This window comes from Amphiura filiformis, chromosome 1 (assembly GCF_039555335.1).
Source record: "Amphiura filiformis chromosome 1, Afil_fr2py, whole genome shotgun sequence".
NCBI lineage: Eukaryota > Metazoa > Echinodermata > Ophiuroidea > Amphilepidida > Amphiuridae > Amphiura > Amphiura filiformis.
This window is the reverse complement of record NC_092628.1, coordinates 11,900,362-11,918,334: the sequence shown is the minus strand read 5'-3', so window position 1 is coordinate 11,918,334 and position 17,973 is coordinate 11,900,362. Positions and strand designations below refer to the sequence as shown.

At 36.7% G+C, this 17,973-nt stretch overlaps 1 protein-coding gene across 1 annotated transcript; it reads left to right on the top strand.

Annotated features, from left to right (window-relative positions):
* The first annotated feature begins 1,264 nt into the window (after positions 1–1,264).
* On the top strand, positions 1,265–15,427 carry LOC140154120 (prefoldin subunit 5-like). The gene is made up of 6 exons (XM_072176760.1): positions 1,265–1,396; positions 9,814–9,916; positions 12,140–12,171; positions 12,922–12,996; positions 14,167–14,272; positions 15,010–15,427. Exons 1-6 carry the CDS (start codon positions 1,265–1,267, stop codon positions 15,084–15,086), a joined length of 525 nt encoding a protein of 174 aa, XP_072032861.1. The 3' UTR covers positions 15,087–15,427.
* The last annotated feature ends 2,546 nt before the right edge of the window (positions 15,428–17,973 follow it).

The window sequence follows — 17,973 nt, the reverse complement described above, 5'->3', positions numbered from 1 at the left end:
AATTTCCTTTTTTCTGTCCTCAATTTGCTGGAGGGAAAAAGTCTGCTCCCTTTAATACCATCCCCTTTATACCCATTTGGTTAGGTGAGGATTTTGTTAAAAAATGAAGTTTTATGAGGGCAACTTAGACAAAATTGCATCTTTACGAGACTGGTTGTCAAGGTTGGTCCATGCCCAGGGGCTACTGTATAGAAAAGGCCGCCATGCTGGTATGTCGCATTTTCACCGCGTTACTACAGTTTGGTTCAGTATGGTGTTGCTATTATGTTGATGGGTCCCGGGATGGGTCTGGTTTTTTTTATTACATTTGACTATTAAAATGGAGGTTAAACCTGCCGAACTGGGGTGGGGGTTTACAACACTCGGCCGCAGGGCTGTCAACTTTTTGGAATTGCTTGGCGTGAGACAGAGACGTACCGGGATTTGCCGACTCTAATGTTCATTTTGTACCATGATTATTTGAGCCACGGCGCTCGAGAATGTGAAAAGCGGGGGGTTTGGAGCAACAAATTATTCATGACGATGCGTGAGATTTTACTCATTTACCAGCTTTTTGCGTGAGCTTTACTACCTTGCCGTGAGATTATACTACCTTGGCGTGAGACCGTGAGAAAGTGACCCAATGCGTGAGACTCACGGCCAATGCGTGAGAGTTGACAGCCCTGCTCGGCCGACACCCCTCATAAATCAGCAAAAGGTCTGTGTTTGTAAAAAATGGCAAAATTGGGCCAAAGCCCAAAAATGTCAAAATTTTAGATTAATATAGGCCTACCCCAAATCATGCAGACCTTTCTGTGAAATTTGTCAAAAATAGGCCTATAGGTTTGTAAAGGGGGAAAAGATCTGATTTTGGTCAGAATGATTCTCTTGCATGCACCTGAATCGACACCCACTTAGGCCAAAAAAAAAAAAAAGGTTGTCTCAAAGCTCACGGGAAATTTAAAAACAAATGCGAAATGTGATTTTTTTTATTTTTTTTTATTCCTGACTTTTTTCATGGTATTTTGAGAAAAAAGTTTGATTTTCCACCGATTTTTTCTGGAAAAACAAAAACTAAAAAATTTTGAAATAAAAAAATTTCCGCATTTCTTTGTTGTCAAATCGTGCGATTTTACAAACGCGCGCGCAAGCTTTGAGACAAACCTTTTTTTTTTTTTGGCCTTATAGGGACACTTGTACCTTTTTTTGGATTATTACCCCAGCCTCCGTGGGCAGTGTGTGAAGTCCAAATGGCTATGATTTTTTCGTTTGGCACACCCTGTAAATGAAGACAAGACTATTGAGGGCGCCCTTCAACTTCACAAAAGGCAAAATGGCGTCGACTCCAGGAGCGCAGGTTGATCTGATGACACTTCAATTACCTCAATTAAACATGCTTAAAGAAGAAGTAGAACAGGTAAAACGATATATTATGTTTTATTTAAGTATTGGAGAAGATGTGGACACAGATTGATCGTGTTCATAGCTGTAGATGTGAATAAAACACGATTAAAAATTACGAGACTTGTTGTCAAGACAAGGACAAGGTTGTCGAATTCGTAGGTTCAATCAATCATGACAATGTATTCATGTTTTTGGAGTAGATCTAGCTCTATGAGCCATGCATGATGGTGTATTTTATTTTTTTGGATTTAGACGATGATGTTTTATAAAAGTGGCTACGGGACGCCAGGTAACCTATTGTTATTACACAGTGTGGCTCTGTTCACAATCAGTGTTGTAACTTTAATATTGACAGTTAATGGTATGTAATTTTGTAATAACATGATTGATTTGGCTGTTTTTTTGCAAGGAGACTTTATCCACCAGGGGCTACCTCAGGTAGCATAACCAACTTGCTAGCTTTCTCCTTTCAGATTTGGGAGCCAATAACATGGTGATTATCTTACCACTTGAAGGGTAACTGTTTTTAGGTAACCTAGGCAAACCTTAGTTAACACATTTACTAGTCAGCGAATTCGCCGATACCGGGGCCCCAACACAATGCATATTTACATAGAAATTTGAATTTTTTTCGAGAATAGGTGGGTGAAGGAAACCTACATAAATATGTTTTCTATCTACTTCACTTGACCCAAATATATGATTTTTATGGTGATAATCAAGTCGCACATGGAATTTTAGAGGATTTTGATAGCAGTTCCATTAAAAAAGCTGCCATCGCCATGAGACTAAGATCTAGAAACACCCCCGAAATGCCGTTTTGGGGAATTTTGCTAGCTGAATCTTTTTGATGAAAGTCAATATTTGACAAGATGTAACTTTGCTACGGAAAGTGCTATGAAAAAAAGGTTTTCAGTTTTGGCTTAGTTTACTCAAGGGCTTTAATTTGATATATAAAACGATGCAATTTGATGGCAAATTTGAATTCACCTAGGATACCTACTGTTTTCATGTTCATTTTCTTCAGGGCCTCCACTTTTTATAGGGATTGAATTCATAGTTGTTGTTTAGTTGCTGTAAGAGGCAAGTGTCAAAACTTAAATGCTAGCGTGGTTTCCCAGTTTTTATCCATCTAATTTCTGAAGACATGTTGATGTAAATCTGTGTTTCGGAGGTGACATTTTCCGTTAACAATTGATGCCTATTTTTGAAAACCTATTGTTTCCTACAAACAAGATTAAATTTTGTAGTTACCCACAAACTGTATCCTGTACTAATGCTGCTTCAACTACATTGTAAAAAAAGATTTCATCTGTGACCTAAAAAAAAATTGTGAAAGTTTCAAATTGAGTGTTAACTTTTCCGTTAGCTTTTTGGTCACATCCGAAACAACTAATTTTTTATCATAACATTAATATAGGCAGTAACAGTTCTATTTTTAACACACTAAAATTTTACTTTTGTACTTATATCACATATAAATGACAGGTATGAAAAAATACCATATCGCTTAAATTTCCGAGGCATTCTAAAGTTTCCGTTAGCACCTGTCACTTCCGAAACAAGTTGTCACGTCCGAAACCGCCCAGTTACATTATCCAGGTTATCCTTGCTTTAGAGAAGCCCATTTCAACTGAATGTGAATGTAGTACTTACTCACCCTTTGTACATTCTAGTGGAACCAAACCTGTTTTCATTGTAAACATAATATCTATAAAAGTTACATGGAACTAAAAAATAGTGTTTCGGAGGTGACATCCCGATGTTTACAACACTTTTGTGCAATTCCAGAGTAAATAACCCTAGATTTGTAGGTTTAATGGTAGTTTTATCATTAAATGAATAGTGTAACCTGAATATTGCACTTTGAATGTAAACTGGTACATGTTTGATGTTAATAAATTAAAATATTGGATACATATACTAGTTTTCTACCTCCGTTACCAGATCTGATTTAACATTTAACATACATTTACACCATATTTGTTGTGGTTTTTTACATTATTCTCCTCCAGACAAGAGCTTGCAAAAAGTTAATACTCTCAGAACAACTCTGGGCAAATGAACTTTGGAATAAATTTTAAAATACACATGTTTCTGAGTTAACTTTCCTATGTTTCGGAGGTGACATACTAATGTTAACATTAGCTTCACAATGAGATCAAAAAGCCCGAGACACTTCCGCTGTTATTTTGTTTCAAATGTGTGTTTACATAATTTACTTTTTTAATACATTTTACAACTGCAACTGCAAATTCATTACAGAAAGTGATAATTGTAGCAATTTTTATTAAGAAACATTAAAGAAAGGCTATAACTTAGCTGAAAGGCCCAGGGCTGTTTGATTTAAATTACTGATTTAAATCGTGATTTAAATCACTTTTAATCGTTTTATAGAAATTCGTAATTTAAATCTTTTATTATTTGTAAAAATTATGAACAAATTAAAGCTGTTTTGGTTAATTGGTCATTTTCTTACATCCTATTTCAAAGTTCTTTGTAATTTTCAAGCACTTAGAATGCCCAAGCCTGGGTAAATGTAGGTCAAATACCTGATTTGGATTTTATCATGTGAAAGTACTCGATTTACTTCCCAATTTCTACATTTAATTTATTCAAGATTTTACCTTTTACATTTTTGTTTCATTTTAATGCATTTGGTTTTTTTTTAATTGCATAATTGAAATGGGCAACTCTTAAGCATTGTGCTGAACTAGTTTGGTTGGTTTCTAGGGTGCTAGTGGTTGGAAAGAAAACAAAATTGAAAAAAAATCGACAATTCTTATTATAAGGCCTAAGGTTACGCAACTGCCCAAGAAAATATGAAATCTGAAAAGTGAAAAAACCTGAGAGAAAACATTATAATTTATAAAACAAGATATTCTTTTTCAATGTATTTAAATCTACATGAAACCACACCCCACACATCCACAGAGAACGTAAATTAATTAAAAAAAATAACACAATATAAAATTAAGGTTACATTTAACACCTATGGTCGTTTAGCTCCAAGAAATCAATTTTCATTGTCTTTTTGCATAATTTAATAGAATTGTATACATTAGAACCTTGCGTTGGCATACAACAATGCATACGGTACTAAGTATCATCATCATCATCAGTCGACTAGCTTTCTCCAACTAATGCGATCTTGGGCAAGCGAAACAATTTTGAGGTGCTGGACATACTGTAAGTACAGTGTGCGCGGCCGTCCCAGTTTCCTCTTCCCATGTGGTGGAATATAAAGCGCATATTCTTTCACAGGCTCGCCATCATCAAGACGCAGTACATGACCGAGAAATTTGAGCCGATGAACCCCGACTCCGGCAACCAGCGGAGCGGTGCCGGCCAGGCCGCAGGTGGCCCCATCCGGAACCCGATCCACACGCCCGACGTTCAACACGACCCCGCAGCAAGATGCCGCAAATGCATCGACCCCGCCCTCCACGTCCCCGGCAATCACCTACGACTCGCACCCGCACAGAAAGACAGCAACACACGTCGTCCGAAACAGCCTGACTCCTGCCTCGACCGGCAAGGACGGCCCCCCCAAAGGCGCCCAGGCCAGTGCCCCCCTTCCCCCCAGGTCTCCAACACCAGAGCCCACCACGGAACCCAAACACTCGAAGTCCGCGACATGACCCCAAGTGCCGGCCGGGTGTCACAGCCCGCAGTTTATACGGTACAAACTTTAAAATGGCTGGCTTAATTTATAGGCCTAAATGTTAGTTGTATCATTGATCTATAATAAGGTTGTTTTATGATGAAAACTCAAATAACCAGGTCCGTAGCCAGGATTGAATGGGGGGGGGGGGGTGGTGCTGACTGCTGAAACAAAAAAGTTTTTGGACCTTATTCCCTAGAAATAACCCTATTTTGGTCAACTTTTAGTCACAAAGTAGACCACTTGACCTTCAAAAACCCCAAAACCTCAAAACCTACAAACCAAATGAGGCGTTTGGCACTTACGACTCCCCATCACGTCCAATAAAATACTAATGCATCAAAGCTGCTTAGTATTCGCAAGAGATTGCTTTTCAACCAATTAGTACTAAGCTTACTCCTTTGGTAATACATGTAGTTCTAAATATACAAACAATTAAAAAGATATATTATTTATTGCACTTCATATATACATTGTAATAGGTACAACTCACAACATCTCGGGACCAGTAATTTTCACAACTTCGATGTTGCTCAGTTGCAATTTGTATTTCATCAGTCAGTTGTCAAAACCTATTCTACTGCCTGGAAGGGGAATTGGAAATTGGTTTAATTCTGAAGACATGTCACATTGCACAATTCATTACAAATTAACTACACAATTTAACTAATTTAGATCAAAAATTAATGTGTAATGTAACTCTTTAAATGGGCAATATCATTTCTGCATATATTGTGTTAACATCTATGTCACCTCCGAAACACTTAATTTACTTGTATGAAAGCCTTCAATTCATTTTGTAGAGTAAAATTTTTAATTGAAAAATCATTAAATACATTTACAAAAAAGTCAGTTAATGGGAATTATGATCCTATTTCATACCAAATCAGCACTGATTTCTGCATTTATATTGTGTTAACATCTATAATGTCACCTCCGAAACACTCAATTTACTTGTATGAAAGCATTGTAATCATTTTGTAAATAATTGTAACTGGAAAATAATTTATACATTACAAAAAAAGTCATAAATTTTGATTCTTGAACTTTGGTGAAGACCTGAACACTTTATAACTTGTGATCTGTTTGGTACAGACTTATTTTAATTGTTCTTTACCGTATGATTGCATTGATACAAAAATGTGGTAGCAGAACAAGTTTGTTCATCATTTTGTAATTTAGAATGATTGAAAAAGATGTGAATTATATTATAAAGGTGAGCTAATGAATGTATGAACATCCAGGGTCATTAAAAATGATGTTAACATTTGTGTCACCTCCGAAACACTCAACTTTGTTAACTGTCACCTCCGAAACACAAGTATGTGAAAATTTTAACTTCGCTAAAAAGTTGTATTTTTTCTGGGAGTTGGATTGGAAAGTAGCCCCTACTGAAGGGATTTGTGCAGGGTATTTGATGTAGATTGTCCTTGTAGAATATATTTAGAAAATAAAACTTTCCTAAGCAAATTGGCATTTTGTCTCTTAATTTTATACTTATGGCCAAAATTTTGTAGAATAAACCAAATGATAAAACAAAAACTCATTTTAATTTGATTTTATATATTTCTCCACTGAATAATGATTACCTCTTTAAAAATATCCAATTCTTTTTCTAAATTTGGATTTCTTGACAAAATTAATGTTTTTTTACAAAATTATGGAATATCTCACAAGTTTGCCAAAATTTAACTCATTTAATCCAAAGATTAAGCTCTGAAATGTTTGAAATATTAAAATTTAGTCATATTTCTATAGGTAATAAGTAAAAATATTGCAAAAAAATAGGTTTTAAATTTTGACCCTCAGTTACCATATTTCTACCATTGATTGTGAACAGAGCCGTATAGTAAGCAGTATTCAGTTGATCGACAAGCAGCTAGAATTTGACCGAAATCATACATTATATTTGTCCAATAATTTTGTATCAAGTTAAAGGAGGATTTCGTGATCCTAGCATCCTCTTTTTATGACATTTTTCAGTAGATATCCACGAAAAAAGCTTATTTCCAAAATTTCAGTTGATTCCGATTTTGCGTTTGCGAGTTATGCATGATGATGTGTATTACACTGCTCCATAGACAATGTGTTGTAATTTCGCTCTGGTGCACCAGAACGAAATTCAAATTTGGCGATATTTTTGCTAAACGAATTAATCTGCAAGAAATATTTGGTACATAAACATTATGTAGCCAGAGGTATCCAGTGGTGTAAAAATCTCAACTTTTTTTGGGAAAAGTGGGGGGATGAGGCTGTGGATCACGCAGTGCCCCTTTAACTTTGGTTGGGTTAAAAAAAAAGCAAAAGGATGGGTTGAAAAAGAAAGGAGCAAAAGAGAAGATAAATTAGAGCCCGAAGTTTTCCGTTTTATGGAAAACGGAAAATGCCATTTTGCAAACAACAGGCAAAATTTAAGCTTATTCAGATCTAATTTCCAATGTACATTCAACAAAATACACAAACCGATTAAATATTTCACTGAAATTTACTTCAAATTGATCATTACGGTACTTGCTTTAGGGGTCATATATTTGCAGTTTCATGACCTTTTTCTTTTGGATTAGTTAGTGTTCTAGATAGAAATATACTGTTTACGTTTTTCTTCACTGTTTTTAATATGAAAAAAATGAAAAGTCAATTCCGAGTTTATCGTCACTTTTTTTTTCCAGGTTGGTGAGGTGACTTTTTCATTTTTCATTATTTCATCAGATTTCATTTAATATTGACCTAACAATAACACGGATACTTTGAAAATAATGAATTATTTTGGCATTATTGAAAATTTGACGTGGGTATTTTTGGTTTCCAAAAAGTGAGGCGAGCGGGGGCCCGGGGGACGATAAACTCGAATCGACTTTCACACGCCTTAAAACGGAAAACAACACGAAATTTAACATTTATAAAACGGAGAACTTCGGACTCTAAGATAAATTTAAATTGAGTAAACACATTCCTGTTGGTTAGGAGGTGGGCGGTGTAAGTTGGGAAATTCATTTGCCCAAGGTAATCGCTAAAGCAATAGCAGGTTTACGCGACTCATGGTTTGAGAATATCCACTTTGTTATTCATTTTTAGGCCAAAAAAAATAAAGGTTTGTCTCAAAGCTCACGAGTGGTTTGAAAACAAATGCGAATTTTTTGTTTTTTTATTCCCGACTTGGTATTTTTATGGTGTTTTGAGAAAAAAATCAGATTTTCGCCAAATTTTTCCGGAAAAATGAAAATTGTTTTTGTTTTTTTGAAATAAGAAATTTCCACGTTTCTTTTTTTTTTTCAAATGCTTTTCGAGACAAACCTTTTTTTTTTCCTTATCAAACATTTAGTGATTTGTCTCGCACTTACATTGGGCTGTTCCATTTAAAATCCACACTACCCCTGTGGAAGATTTTGGAAATATCTTCCACAGGGGGAGTATGTTTTTCAAATGTAATTGGTCAGAGTTAATCATTTTGAAACCCATACTCCCCATGTATTATGGCTTTACCTATTTCTTCCACAACTGGAGTGAGTATTTCAAATGGAATTTCCCAATTGTCTGAGAACTATTCAAAACCCCTACTCCCTTTGTGGAAGACATTTGGTCATGTGTCCTATGGTGGGGCACATTTGCGTTACAAGCACTGATTTTGATCATTTGCCTTCATTTTCACTTAAATTGATACATGTCTAAAACTATACATCTCACACCAACAAAACTATATACATTTTTGGAAAGCTTATGTTCCAAGGAATCCAACAATGCAAAATTGATGTTGGTATACAGGGTGTGTAAAGAAATATATAGGGTGATATCATGAAAAAAATTAATTTTACTAGAAAATTGATAATTTATTGCATTTGCTACTGATATGGAATACCTCTAATATAATCTAATTTTGTGGCAGGCAAAACTATGAGCTTTAATAAAATGTATACTTTTGCTATGTTATGATTGACCAAAGTGGTGATACAGGGTGTGAAAATGTACGTAACTTTACGCACCAAATATTTATTACATTTTTGAAAATATTTTCTTTAGAGTGTATCCTACATTTATTTTAACTGCATATTTGGATTCCTGGGGTAAAATGCTTTCCAAAAATGTATAATTTTCCTATCTTAGGGTGAATAATTCTCAAGATACAACAATTTAAAGCCAAAACGTGTGTTGTGACTGAAAATGTAGGCACTTGTGTGTAGAGAATAGGGAAAAATTGTGGGTCTTGTGACTTACGGTTCTCAGTGAGTACTTGTAAACATGAAATAGATCAAATTAATAGTTGAATATGAATAATGAATGAACAAGCTTTGATTTGAGATATGATTTGCATGTATAGCACAGAATTTGGCAATGATAAAATCTAAAATTCATTAAGATATCATGTTTCCACAACATTTCTCATAGAGATTACACATACTCCTCCACCGCTTATCCTCCACCACTTATCCTCCAGGTTTATCCTCGTTAACATTTTAATATTTTTCACTAATTAAACAAATGATAATTTCAAATTGTGAAACATACTTGAAAAGTAGAATAATCAAGCTGTATAATGAGCCCAAACTTTATGCAATTGGACAAAGAATAGCTCTGTACCAACAAGTTAAATCTGAAAGAGGAGAGAAAAATGTAACGCCTCCCACTATTTTGGGGTCCCACCATATAACACATGACCACTTAGCTAAATCATCCACAGGGGTAGTCCGGTAGTGTGGATTTAAAATGGAATAGCCTGTTTGTACATGCATCTTTCTTAAAACCTAAATTTATAAATGTGTCATTTTCAGGAGATAGAAATGTTGCAGACATCGCTTCAGCAGCTGAAAATGGCTCAAAGCAGATTCTTGGAGTCATCAGACAGTATTGGCAAATTGAAACCGGAAGATGATGGTAAGATGTAGTGACAGAGAATATAACATTAACAGAGATGCCACTTTTCAGGTTTTAGTCTGAATTGAGGTTTTTTGTGAGTTCAAATTCCTGCATTTTTATGCCTCCACCGCGAGGCATACTGTTTTTACAATGTCCGAGCGTCCGAGCTTCCGTCCGTCCGGAGGCTGTATCTCGGGCATGGATGGGCGGATTGACTTCAAATTTTCAGGATAGGTGGGTCATGGTCAAAAACTCTGGCTACTTTTTTTTGGGTGGGGTTCAAGGTCATATACTGAGGTCAAAGGTCATTTAAGGTCAAATTACTAAAAACTGTTGTATATGCATGAAACTTAGTGGGTACAGTCAACATTTAGAGCCAAATTTTTGGAAGGTCATTTCGGGGTCATCCAGGGTCACCCAGGGGCCATCTAAGGTCAAATTACTAAATATTGTCTTATGGGCATGAAACTTAGTGGATACAGTCAACATTTAGAGTCAATTTTTTGGTCATTTTGGGGTCATCCGAGGTCACCCAGGGGTCATCTAAGGTCAAATTAATAAAATTGGTCGTATGGGCATGAAACTTGGTGGGTACAGTCAACATTTAGAGCCAAATTTTTGGAAGGTCATTTCCGGGTCATCCGGGGTCACCCAGGGGTCATCTAAGGTCAAATTACTAAATATTGTCTTATGGGCATGAAACCTGGTGGGTACAGTCAACATTAATTTAGAGTCAATTTTTTGGAAGGTCATTTTGGGATCATCCGGGGTCACCAGCGGTCATCTAAGGTCAAATTAATAAAATTGGTCGCATGGGCCTGAAACTTGGTAGATACAGTCAACATTTAGAGCCAATTTTTAGAAGGTCATTTTAGTGTCACCCGGGGGTCATATAAGGTCAAATTAATAAAATTGGTCGTATGGGCATGAAACTTGGTGGGTACAGTCAACATTTAGAGCCAAATTTTTGGCATGTCATTTTGGAGTACACCCAGGGGTCATTGGAGGTCAAATTACTAAAACTGGATTTGTACACATTTAAATTTAAATCGCCCCAGGGTGGAGGCATCCCATTCGACGCCTTGCGTCGAAAACCGCGACGTTTCTAGTTTATTATTTATTTATTTTCAGTTCTTTTAGAGGCTTTTTGGCCTGTATTCTGTCAACATGCTAAATTTCAGGTTTTTCTCACTAGTTTCAGGTTTTTTGAGTGAGTGGCATCTCTGTATTAATCATGCATGTTTTAAAATAAGATGGACCCTCTGATCGCAAGCCTGTAAAACTGTTGCGGGCCCACCAAAAAGCTTGGAAAAACCTCTACAGGGCTGCTGATATGCTATGGACCCATGAAACGTTGTCTCAAAGACAGCAAGATGAACTCAATGCTGACTTTAAGGTGGTACTACACCCCTTGATAAATTTGTGACTATTTTTGCATTTTTCTAAAAAAATAATAACACACTAGTAACAAAAGTCATGTGTATTATAGGGACAAGGAATCCAGTTACTACACTGGAATTTCAGTGACTCAAGACAAGCGGTACGTTATTTATGATAAGAAAAGAGGTACCGCTAGAATGTACATGTCACAATGAACCACTTGTCTTGAATCAATTGGATTCCTTGCCCCTATAATATACACAACTTTTGTTACCAGTGTGTAGTTATTTTTTGAGAAAAATGCAAAATTAGTCACAAAATTGATCAGGTGGTGTAATTAACATCAATTCATCTCATTACCTGATGTTGATTGCAACTTTGAAGTCTTACAAAAAGTGTCACAAAATGTGGACCAGTGTGACATTGAAATTTTGACAATGGTGTTTGGGCATGTGACATTAGTAGATTGCAAACCCACTAGTGGTGGCACCAGGAATATATTTGGTGGGGCATGGGGGCAAGGTGAATTTCAGAGGTGGTTGCAAAAAGTTGACATTTTTGTAATTTTGGGTTTTTACTTGGGGGGGGCAAGAGTTCTGACTAGGGATATGCTCCCCATACCGTGGCACAGCCACTTAAGCCCTCGGACCTTTGAAGATTTTGATAGATATTTTGATTGATCACTGAATATTAGAGCTGAGCATTCTTTAGTACCGTAACAGATAAAAAATATAATATTTTTAATCTAAGCAATTTAAAGACTGTGCAAAAGTTTAAGCTTTTTGTTGGTCTCAGAGAACAGTTTCCATGTTTCTGTTTGTCTAACACTATGAAATTGCATGTTTTGTTGTTTATTTTCAGGAAAACAAATTCTGGTGCCACTGACATCATCTGTATCCTTTATATTAAAAAAAAAATGTTAATTGAATATAAGTAAGGCTCTCACATAAATAGGTAATTATGTACTCGGGTTCCCAATTGAATTTCTGGGCGGGAATCCGAGTAAACGTACGGGTGTAGAATTCAGCACCGTTAGTCTACATTATCATGTTTTGTAAAAATTTGGATCAAATAATACTCATTGTCAAAGATTTTTCCAACTTACTGTGGTCAAGAAAATGAAGAAATGACTTGTTTGCACATCAATATTTCCTGTTAACCCCCTGAGTACTACCTGCCGATCTAACATTGCCTCTGATTGGTCAATTACATGATATCTTTACTTTAATCACCAATCAGAATGGTGCTTTGCAAATAATTCACCCCAATTGTTCTTGCCTTGTGAAATTATTCTAACCATGTTGCTGATTGGTCCAATTGATAATGAAAACTTCTTTTTGGCCAATCGGCAGGTGGTTCTCATGGGGTTTACAATTCTGATAGCTGAATCATAGTCGGGCATCTGTGCTAGTCAGATGCACCACCATGAATTTATTTTTGAAATTGGCACATTTGTGTAACCGGCAACTGGAATTTTGACATGGATGAGCCAAGGACAAGCCAAAACTTGGGAACCTGGAATTGGTGAGATACCTGTGCTCTAAGATCCAATTTGATTGTTGAATAGTTGATTGCACAGAGTATCTTATCAGAACTTTTAACTTTTGTTACTTTAAGATTTCCTTAACTTTGACATATTTTAGCTCTATGTACCAGGGAACCTGAGTGATGTCAATAGTGTGTTAATAGACATTGGAACTGGCTACTATGTAGAAAAGGTATGATGACAACATTTTTGAAGAGAATAAATATGTAAAAATATATAAAAACATTAATATCAATCTTGTAGGTAGACTATTCAAATATGTTTTGGCTTGGATCTATGAATTTTGTGTGAATCAAATTTCAAAATCTTCACAGTAGATACCTTTTCCCCTTAAAACTTGCATGAAAGTTCATCTGTGTTGGTAAACTTCATAATTAGAAATTTAAACTTATGATCTCAACACAAAATTAAGACGTACCTCAAATTTTCGGTCACAACTTTGACCTTCATCTGGAGACTGGCAAGTTTGGGATCAGTGACATTTTGGACACTTGACCCCAAAACCCGGAAGCACACTCTTGGTAACTTGTATCAGCCCCTGTTGCGGTTGAGAGATGGTTGGTTGACTCTGATGTAAATTGACTCCTTCACACCCCTTTCAAAGTATCTAGCGTCCCGGTCAAGGATGTTGACCTCATCCAAATCAACATGATCAACTTGGTGGCCGGGGGATTCAATGTGGATGTGCTGGGAGACTTCCAACAAGGTAGTACTAGGACAACGGTGTTCTGAGAATCTGGTTTTCAATGATCTATCAGTCTCACCAATGTAGGATTCTGAACACTGGCCTTCAGGGTTTTCCCCTGACAGAGGATGTAATAATAATATATTGGTCCGGTAATATCTTTCTTCTCAGTTTTATCTTGAGGCGAGACAAGTAGCTGCCTCAGAGTTTGAGTGGGTTTTAATGAAGAAGCTTCACAGTAGAGCATTGTTGGGATAGCTTTCTGCATGTTTAATTTGCCTAACTTTCAGCCTGTTTGATTTGCCTAACTTTCTCACTGCAGCAGAAAACAGTGTGTAAAGTTAGGCAAAATCACCATACCACACATTGCTCTAAATGTATATCATATTTAAAAAAAATTCTCTCCAAATGTCATGGCTGGATGAACTTGCGGCCCATTTCTAAATTATAACAAATGTAAACCTGAAACCTGAGTGCCCTTCCACAATGCTATCTAACAAAGAAACAAGTAAACCAGTTCACCCACATGCAAACAGAAACTCCGGATGTGAAGCAAATTTATGTTACTTTGTTCCAACCATAACAAAGTACATGTAGATCACTATCCATACACAAGTATGTATCATGCTTAACTGTGATCTATGTACCATTTTGCAGACTTTACCGCAGGCCAAAGATTACATGAAGAGAAAAATAGAATTTGTGACAAAACAGATGGAGAAAGTGCAACCTATCCTAATAGAGAAATCCAAGATGAGACAAAGTGAGTCATTGTTAAACATCATTGTCATGTAGAAATAACACCATACAAGGTGATAAAAAACACAACCGTGTTCTAAGGTCCTAACTGACCCAGTGTGACATTTTGGGGATTAAAATTATAATTTCTTAAGCTGTATGAAAGGTGTCAATCCATTTAGATTTTAGCTCATGAAATGAATCAACTAAAGAGGTCATTCTAAAAATGATCATCTTACTTCAGTGCTTACAGTATATCCTCAAATAGTCGCTCCCTTCAATTAAATGCCCCCACCATTTTTTCAACCAAGATGTTTCAAAAATGCTGATATTTCCATGTTATCTTGTGTAGACTTGTAGTGTAAGCTTACCAAGGTGCACACACAACTGCTGAAGTCTGAACGAAACCCGGAAGTGAACTGGAAGTCATCGTTCCTAAGTTCATAGTTTGTCATTTCATAAGCTTACCTAATGATTTCAAGGGGAATTATCGTTCTAAAAATGATCTCTAATAAACTGCTCCCTTTTAGAAAATGCAACACCCCCGGGGTGACTATTCAACGATATACGGTATGTCACAGATAATTATGTGAACACAATGCATTTTGTGGACTAGCATGAGCATGGGTTTTCATCAAATTTTGGGAAAATCTTAGAATAAAAAGCTCATCAAGGATAACATAGTTTTGCTCTTTATATGAGGGTGTTGCATGCTAAATGCTTTTAGTAACACATTTATTTATTTTCTCATTTCTTTCACAGTTGTTGGAGAAGTTATGAACATCAAAATTCAAGCCGAGATGTCTTCAAGACAACAAGCACAAGCAGCAAAATCATGAACATTTTATAGTCACATAGCTAGCTAGTAGTGCTTTTTGTACCTTATAACTTTATTATATTATTATTTTGCTGTTATTAAAGTGTGAGCCTTGGCAACGCCAATACCTGAATGTGATTGGCAAAGTGTACATCATGAGCTCATGGTTGGTAGCTGCAATTTTAAGCCTAAATGACAGGTCAAATCTCCGAAAAGTCACCCAATCTGGTTCTTAACCATTGGTTTCTATGGGACGGGAACTTGGGTAAAAGGCTCAATGAATGTCATCAGTAGTATTGGCCACCAAAGTGCGGGTTTGGTAATTCTGCATGAGCTTCAGTGGCGTGCGCAAAGGGGGGGGGCACTTTTGTTGGTCATTTGGGGAAAATCAGTCATTTCCCCGAAATGACTGATTTCGCCGCACCTTACACTCCTAATCAGACTCCATTTGGGGGAACCGAACAACCTGCCCCCCACTTTCAATGTGCTGCGCACGCCACTGAAGAGCTTGATGGTGCCTCACCTGTCTTCAGGCGGTTACAGCAAGTAGAGCACTTAACAGCAAGTGCGGCGAAGTGACAAGCCTCTGTGATGCTCTTGTGATCGCTATTTGAAATAGGACATACTCCATCGTAAATTATTCTCGACACCTGAAGGGAAATACTTGTTGTGTCATAAAATAAGTAAAATTGGTCCAAGTTGTTTCAATCAGAATTGGACTTCCAAAACCTTATTTAAGATAATCTTAATGGAGGTGGATAAGTCGCCAAAATGGGCTAATCTAAATGAAATTCATACACCCCTCCACATAGAAGATGTGACCGTTATCTTCCACACAGGAAATGTAGATTTCAAATGGACTCATTCATTTTTAAATTCACACTCCCCGTGAGGTCATGTATTCCATAGAGGGTGTATGGATTTCAACTGGAATTGCCCAATTACTGTTTGAGGTGAAAGGTATTTTGATTTAAAGGAAAATTATTGTTCTGGGAGTAATCACTTATGATTGAGATGTAAAAGTAGAAGAGGGAGAATACATGTAAATGCATTCTGTTCTGCCAGCGGGCATGGCATATTGTAATAACTATATATGAATGGTTCCGGGCTGTCTTTACACAGCTCTTGTTGACAAGTGCACCACAGCAGCTGAAGAGCGTATCCCATCATGCATTACAGTCTATCTGCTTGGTCCATAGCAAGTACATCCAAAAAATAAGAAATCCGCATAAAAATTGAAAGCAAATGTACAGTTTTACCCGAGTATATGGTCTCAGGTTATACAATACCTTATTTTGAAAGCAAAAGTCCAAGCACCGCTAATTTGAGCAAGCAATTGAAAGTTGAAGTGAGGGATTTTATGTACATTTTCTATGGTACGTTCATTGTGGTAAATGCAAAGCATGATGGGGTAGACATATCAGCTGTTGTGCAAGTACACTCTGTACAGATCTTGAGTTGTTGTTGTTGTCTTGCTGCGTGTATTGTATCAGAATGAGCTTGAATGAGTCAATCAAGTTTGATACATTTCTTAACTTATTACGTTACTCAAATTCCATTCTATTAAAAAGCTACTGGTATTATTATTTATTACCCGAGAAATCAGTTTGTAAACAAACCATTGAGCAATTCAAAATGAATCTTTTGTAATCGGCATGCAGTAAACAATGCAGTGAACAAATATATTGGCTTGGTAGCAAAAGTTCATATTAAATGAATGCAAGTGGACTTTCATGTCAGGTCCTGAAAATGTCCTAAATAAAACTAGTGGTTAAAATATAAAAATCATTAAGAATAAGGAAAACAGATGTGTTTGGCTAACCACCATCCTAGCAAATTATCTCAAAGCAAGTCTGATGTTAATCATGAAGTATGCCATTGGCAGGCCCATAGCTAGGATGTTTTGGATTTTTTTTGGGGGGGGGGGGGGGTGGAATTTCCAAAAGTGAACGTAACCCTCTAAAATATTCATGCTAATTTGAATTGTTTAACATGAATAAGTGGTTCCTTTGTTGTTTGTTCTTTATAATGTGGACCTCCCCTCCTTGTATTTCAACCAGAAAAGTGGACTCTTTTGTCACTTTGGGGCTGGAATACACCCCCTCCCCTGGCTATGGGCCATGGCCATTGGTCCTGGCTATCTGTTATGAGATGATAGTGGATAGCAGAAACTAAACTAGTGCGGTTCATATTGTTGACATGAAATACTGTTACTCTCAATTTGGTGTGGAAGGAATAAAAAATGGATCAATGACATATTTTGCGTAATAATAAGTGTTTCATTTGCATGATGTAGTTTGTCTTACATTATTATAACTTATAGATTTCGCAGTTCTCGGGTTGGGTGGTTCTTGTGACTATCTCTAATTACCCAACACCCGTTACCCATATAGGCCTATTTGCCCTGACCTAAACTACTAATAGGCCTCTGCACGTGGGCCGTTTTGGAATCCGATGAGATGCACCTGCACAATTAACCACACTGTAATGCTTTCCGATGCTCGCATTGCGCCCGTTGGTATACTCCGCGCACTACGCGATACGCACCGCGTTTAGCGAGCCACGCGCACGCGATAGCGCCCGGACAGAGGGACGGACACGCCATGATTAGTATTATGATAAGGGATACCTGGTGGACCTATTTCCATTATTATTTACTTGGTTTGATCAGTCCACCATTACCAAGCCATGTGTCTACAGCTCTTGGAGCCATAAGTACTTGACCTTTTTTGTATAAAAATACATTCATAACATAGTAATTGGAATTTTCAGTTTTAAAACTGAATTCATTTTTTTTAATTCAAAATTTCCGCAACTTTATTTAATTTCAGCCTGTTTTTGATACTTTTACATAAATATGCGTTATAATATGACGTGTTGAATGAAGTATTTAGTTTTGGACTTCAATA